General features: G+C 41.9%; 1 protein-coding gene across 4 annotated transcripts; it reads left to right on the top strand.

The window, feature by feature from the left end:
- The first annotated feature begins 1,248 nt into the window (after window positions 1-1,248).
- LOC121853084 (centromere protein V-like) lies at window positions 1,249-5,434 on the top strand. 4 transcript variants are annotated; one of them, XM_042347015.1, is made up of 5 exons: window positions 1,271-1,288; window positions 1,322-1,351; window positions 3,727-3,881; window positions 4,404-4,588; window positions 4,904-5,434. In XM_042347015.1, exons 3-5 carry the CDS (start codon window positions 3,784-3,786, stop codon window positions 5,035-5,037), a joined length of 417 nt encoding a protein of 138 aa, XP_042202949.1. In that variant the 5' UTR covers window positions 1,271-1,288; window positions 1,322-1,351; window positions 3,727-3,783; the 3' UTR covers window positions 5,038-5,434. The 4 variants fall into 4 exon arrangements, with proteins under 4 accessions (XP_042202948.1, XP_042202949.1, XP_042202947.1 ...); XM_042347014.1 differs by having other exon boundaries at window positions 1,249-1,351; XM_042347013.1 differs by lacking the exon at window positions 1,271-1,288 and having other exon boundaries at window positions 1,304-1,401.
- The last annotated feature ends 566 nt before the right edge of the window (window positions 5,435-6,000 follow it).

Below are 6,000 nucleotides of genomic sequence, written 5' to 3'. Positions count from 1 at the left end.
TTAAATACCCTAAGCTACCCTAACCTAACCTAATCTTATCTGTTTATGAAATTATACATGTACAGTATCTCGTGTATGTACAGTGAGGGAAAGGCGATTTATCCCCGTCCAGATACGTATCATGCATGAATCAATAATCCATATACGGCTGCAACGGATGAGACTTAAGTCGAATCCTCACTGCGACGCTGTGCCACATGATGACAGTATAATTCTCTCTCTCTCTCTCCCAGGCAGGAACATAGATATGCTAGGCACACCTATGCTAATTTATTCGTTTCCGAATTCTCAAAGGGTCCAGTGGTAACTCTTTCCTTTACTGGTGAAGTGAGAATGTGTTTGACTTAACCTGACACAACGATCTATTCTCGAAGGTTTCTACGTTAATTTTCCTTCCTAACTGGATATGTGAGAGCATAATATAATTTACTAAATTAAAATACGACAAAAGACTTAATTACCTCATTTTTTCTATCTTGCTTGTGGTACAAGTACTTATTTAACTTAAGTTATAGCACAATCATAGATTCTCTCACAGATTCAATTGATAATTTTTGCTCAAAGTCTAATCTTATGTGAGAACGTATTCTAAGCATATTAACTGCCTCACACTTACAACTAGACACACAACAACGGACGGTATGGCGTCAACAACTAAACCTGGGGAAACTTCAACGTGAGGTAAGGATCTGTAGTTGGGCAACAGACTAGTGGTGTTTGAGGTGGACCGTGATAAACCTTAGTTCAACTGGCAACACAACTTGTGCGTCATGTTATTTTTTTATTATTATTTTATGTGTTTGTTGTTTTTCGGTTTTTTTTGTAGCGGTGTTATTGTATTTAATTACTGTTTGGTGGGTTATTCATTGTTCATTATCCTGCTTTTCATTGTAGTTTCTAGTTAATGCTCTACTGTGATGAGATCAATAAAACTTTAACAACGTTATCTCAATCCCCTAAAGATTAAACGGCGCAAATCACTGGCAGAATAACAAGAGGTGTTGTTATGTGATGACCTTGTCTGACCAGTTGGGTAACCATATTTCTTGATCAACAAGAGGATATCACCAGTTAAATAACGATCTTAGGTTTCTGTCCCTCAATAACAACCAGTTGAGTTGGCCAGTTTAATAACAAATCGTGTGTTAACTGTACTTGAAGGTCATGTGTTGTTGTGGTGAGAGTTGAGATGTTGTGGCGGTGTGTGGTAACAACCATCACCATGGCCACTGTGTGACGTCACGCTGCAGCAGTGTGTGCCGGCTGTCGACCAGCACTCTGCTCCCAGGCCTCAGCAGAACACCACCCCTCAGTCGACCAGGCCTCAGCAGAACACCACCCCTCAGTCTCAGTGAGTCATACCTTCGTTAAGCTGTGTGTACGTCTCCTTCATTTACTTCTGTGAGTGAGTTCTGCCGTTTTCAAGAACATTTTTTTATTATATATTTTATATTAATTAAGGATATATATTAATATTTTAAGGTTTTGTTTTTTAATTGGACGTATTACAAGTGATCTTAGACCGAGGTTTTCCGTACAGTCAAATTCCATCTCATTGTCTCTCGCGATTGTTAAGAATTAAATGATTCTCAAGAAACCCAACCTAACCTAACCTCTCAGGCAAGAAACAAAATAATAAGCGCAATTTCTCGACCATCGCATGTGACAAGGCGAGATTTGTCCTTGTGATTATGCTCGGCGACCACTTGTGTGTGTGTGAGTGTGTGTGTGTGAGTGTGTGTGTGTGTAACCAATTAAACATTATTAACACTTAAAGACACCCAGTGTTGTGTGTGCGATGCTTATACTATTACACCACAACACTATAACACCACCACCACACCACTACACTATTACACCACCACCACACCACTACACCACCACACCATTACAACCACTACACTATTACACCACTACACCACTACACTACTATACTACTACACCACTACACTATTACACCACTACACCATTACACGACTACACTATTACACGACTATACTACTACACCACTACACTATTACACGACTATACTACTCTACTTCTACATTACTAACCTACTTTACCACTACTTTGCTGTCACTCAGAATCGAGTATGACGATCATCCAGGTATGATGCAATAATATGAGTTATTAAGGATGTCACCTTCGTTGGTGAGCTGTGTGGTGACTAAAGAGGCCAATACGGGACTAGCAGGTTCGTCTACAGATGTTGCACATGTGGAGGGTTACATCTAGTGTGGGGGGCAGCATCTCTCCGGTGTTGGCGCTTGTCTGCCTTTGTTTGCAGTCGGGCTAACTCGAAAGTATTGACACCTTCTCGTGTGGTGCTCCTCCAAGCGTTACGGTGTGGAGTAATCGTCTCCCAGGTGAGGGGGTCAATTTGGCACTTTTTCATAATTGCCTTTTCAGTTGCCCGCCGGCGTTACGTTTACTATTCGTTAGGTGACTGTAGAGTAGCTGCTTTGGCAATCAACTGTTGTCCATGTGGGTAACATGGCCAGTCCAACGTAGTTGTTCATGGATAATGGTAGTCTCGATGCTCCTACAGTTAGTGTGAACGAAAATACTGGCATTTGTTCTCTTGTTACTACACCACTCTACACTGAATGATACGGAGACGCGCTGGAGAGTATACGGAGACCCAATAATTGACAGCCACCCTAATTAATATGGAGACATGTTAATTGACACTAATTAAACACCAATTGATGCTGTATGAGTAATTGATACTGAGACACACGCATTAACTGACAGTGATTAACATTTTAACATGACCGTAATCAACACTGAGGCACGCTTATTAACAGACTCGGTAATTAACACCGAGTCACTAATTAGTATCTATATATGACAATTCAACCGCTAAATAGTCATGAATCTTGTGTTGTTCATGTATTTGTGTTACATGATTGCCAATATAATTGGATTAACGTAACTTAACGTTAATTTAATCTTGCTTAACCTAATTTAGCATAAACTTAATTTCTTCTAAATTGAACAAAGGTTGAGTTAACCTTACTTAATCTGTTTTAACGTTAGGTTAGTGAGGGTAAGTAAGGATAGCTAACTTGACCTAAACTTAACTAAATATAACGTAAACTAACCTGTAACATCTAACTTCCCCAGGTAATAATCAGGTGAAATAAACTGGGGAGTCGAATCTTCAGGTGATCCAAAAAATTAATTAATGCAGGTGTGTGTGCAGGTGTTGTAGAGGGTCACCTGGTGTAGAGAGAAAATGTGTTTTGGAGCAGCTGATTAGGTACACTTAGTTATTATAGGTGTTCCCGAGGTCTGCTCTCTCTCTCTCTCTCTCTCTCTCTCTCTCTCTCTCTCGTTACCTAGTGGTCAGTGATTACCCCTGGCTGATTTCTTTTTCACACAATGTCCTGCAGACGTTCGTAATTACCTACACCTGGCCTCTTCCTTGTACTGCTCTTGTAGAGGTTAATAATTACCTCCATATGGCTTCTCTTACACAGGTCGTGTAGAGGTCAGTCATTATTTCTGTCTCTGGCCTCTCACACATTTACGAGGTCAGCAATTATCTCTATCTGGCCCTCTTTATATGTCATGTAGATCGTTTGGGGGTCAATACGTTACCTCCAGCTGATCTCTAACTCACAGGTCATTTGAGATCAGTTATTACTTCTACCTGGCCTCTCTCTCACAAGCAAGTCCTCTGAAAGTCCGTAATTACCCTCATCTGGCCTCTCTCGCACACAGGTTTCTGGAGGTCATTAATTATCTCCATCTGGTCCTACAAGTTGACCTGCCGTGATAATGGCGACTGACCTGGTCCGACACTTAGGTGGGTGCCACTGTGGTGCCATCAGGTTCGAGGTTATGGCACCCTCTACACTGATCGTCATCGACTGCACGTATGTCTCTCTCTTATCATACTCGATTATAATCCTCCATAATTACAGGACATGCACGCTACTAACATGTAATCATCAAATAACTGTTGTTAGGAATTCTGAACATGCCCAATCACGCACTGTACTGTACTGTCAGACCTAAATTACTATTGCTCCTTCGGTGTCGAACACTATCGTAAATCTGTGAAATATTCCATACAAAGATCTTGGATATGAAGTTGCCAGTGTGACACTATTCCTGCCACTTGTCAAAATGCGATTTCTTTTTCTGTGTACTCCTATGATTCCAAATATGATTTAAATATTTCGAAACACATGGATAAAGGAAATGGCGTCGCACTTACCCATTCGCGACGACAGAAGAGGAAGTTTTCATTTTGAAATCCATAGAACGAGAGGGTAAAATTATTTTATGATTTTACTGTACTGTACCTGTTTTTTGCGGGCAGGTATACTCGTATTTTCTCAATTCTACTCCACACGTGGTTTGACCGCTTACTGATATATGTTGACCTTCCACAGTTGCAGCTTGTGCGTCAAGAAACAAAACAAGCACTTCATCGTTCCCTTCAGCCAGTTCAAGTTGTTGAAAGGTCACGATGCTCTCACCACCTACTCCTTCAACACTCACACAGCCAAACACAACTTCTGCTCCACCTGCGGTGTCCAGCCCTTCTACATACCCAGGTCTAACCCAGACGGCTACGGTACGTACCTTCAGGGTAAATAATTAAGGTGCTGCCCCTGGCTGAATGATCAGGACTACAAGTGAACTTTTTATGGGTTCACTTTTAAACACGTACTTAAGCAATTAAATCAGGAGTGAGCAATGGTTTTGAATTCGTGAAATTTAGATTTAGGCCGGAATTGGGTAAACATTGGTTTGGATATAAATTAGTGGAACAATAAACCAAACACCATCAACTTGAACTCGTTAAGAAGTTTCAGTGCAATTTAGACGAGAGCTTGGCGCGCTGCTGTGGTTAAAAAAAGGCATTGACGTCACCATCTCCCTGTTACAGGTGTAGCACCCCATTGTCTGGATGACGGCACCGTGAAGAAGGTCAAGTACGAGAAGTTTGACGGCAAGAACTGGGACGACGCGATGAAGAAGAACTCTCATATTTCTAACTACTCCAGGGAGACCAAGAAGTAATACTTGGTGGCCTCAGCTGCTGTACCTAGAGGCCGCAGCTGAAGTGTCTAGTGGCTCCACCTGCTGTGTCTAGTGGCTCCACCTGCTGTGTCTAGTGGCTCCACCTGCTGTGTCTAGTGGCTCCACCTGCTGTGTCTAGTGGCTCCACCTGCTGTGTCTAGTGGCTCCACCTGCTGTGTCTAGTGGCTCCACCTGCTGTGTCTAGTGGCTCCACCTGCTGTGTCTAGTGGCCGCAGCGGCTGTGCCTAGTGGCCACAGGTGCTGTGTAGTGGTCGCAGATGCTGTGTCTAGTGGCCACACACAGTGACGTAATGTAGATGGTTATATTCGTTGTATTTTAAAATAATTACAGGTAATTGTGCATTATATATTTTGAGAATATAACCTTATAAACTACTCCCCCTTGTTTCCTTTCATGAACAGATTAAGATAATGGAGAGAGAGAGAGAGAGAGAGAGAGATACCTCCGTTTTTTCTCGTGTACTTAAGAATCTTGGAATGTAATGTTATGCTCGGAGATTTGAAATTATGAATGGCTGAGTATGTGTTACATTCAAGATCCTTTGTGAGTGATGTTGAAAGCTTCAACTATTTACTTTTAGTAAACTTGTCAAGTAAGTGTGTGCTAGTTTGCAATAGAGGCGAAAATCATGCTCCTGTTCAGGGAAACGAACAAAGTTTCCGTTCCACACTGAAGTCAGATTGTTTTACTTCACAATCATCAGAGAATCTGATGACTGCCTACGAGCGAAATGTGTGAGGCTAGATGTATTTAATACAGCGGGATTAATATCCGAGTACCAAGAGTGCCTAGGAGCTTGGGTGCGGTATCGAACTAAGGGCCAAATGCAAGAAGTGCACACTAGCTGAGGAGTAGGAGGTCGGTGGGATTACAATTGCCTAGTCCATTTCTCCCTATGGTTCCCTGCCACATGTCAACATCTCTACCAACTCTGGCATTGA

The sequence above is a fragment of the Homarus americanus genome, unplaced genomic scaffold, assembly GCF_018991925.1.
Source record: "Homarus americanus isolate GMGI-L3 unplaced genomic scaffold, GMGI_Hamer_2.0 scaffold15794, whole genome shotgun sequence".
In the NCBI taxonomy this organism is placed as follows: Eukaryota; Metazoa; Arthropoda; class Malacostraca; order Decapoda; family Nephropidae; genus Homarus; species Homarus americanus.
Note: the sequence above shows the minus strand (reverse complement) of the source record. Positions and strands in the feature narration are given on the sequence as shown.

Bases quoted from the DNA above. Each gene is read 5' to 3' on its own strand.
- LOC121853084 (XM_042347014.1), top strand. From the start codon at position 3,784: ATGGCGACTGACCTGGTCCGACACTTAGGTGGGTGCCACTGTGGTGCC. The intron at 3,882-4,403 runs GTATGTCTCTCT...GACCTTCCACAG, and splicing joins CTGATCGTCATCGACTGCAC to TTGCAGCTTGTGCGTCAAGA. The intron at 4,589-4,903 runs GTACGTACCTTC...TCCCTGTTACAG, and splicing joins GTCTAACCCAGACGGCTACG to GTGTAGCACCCCATTGTCTG.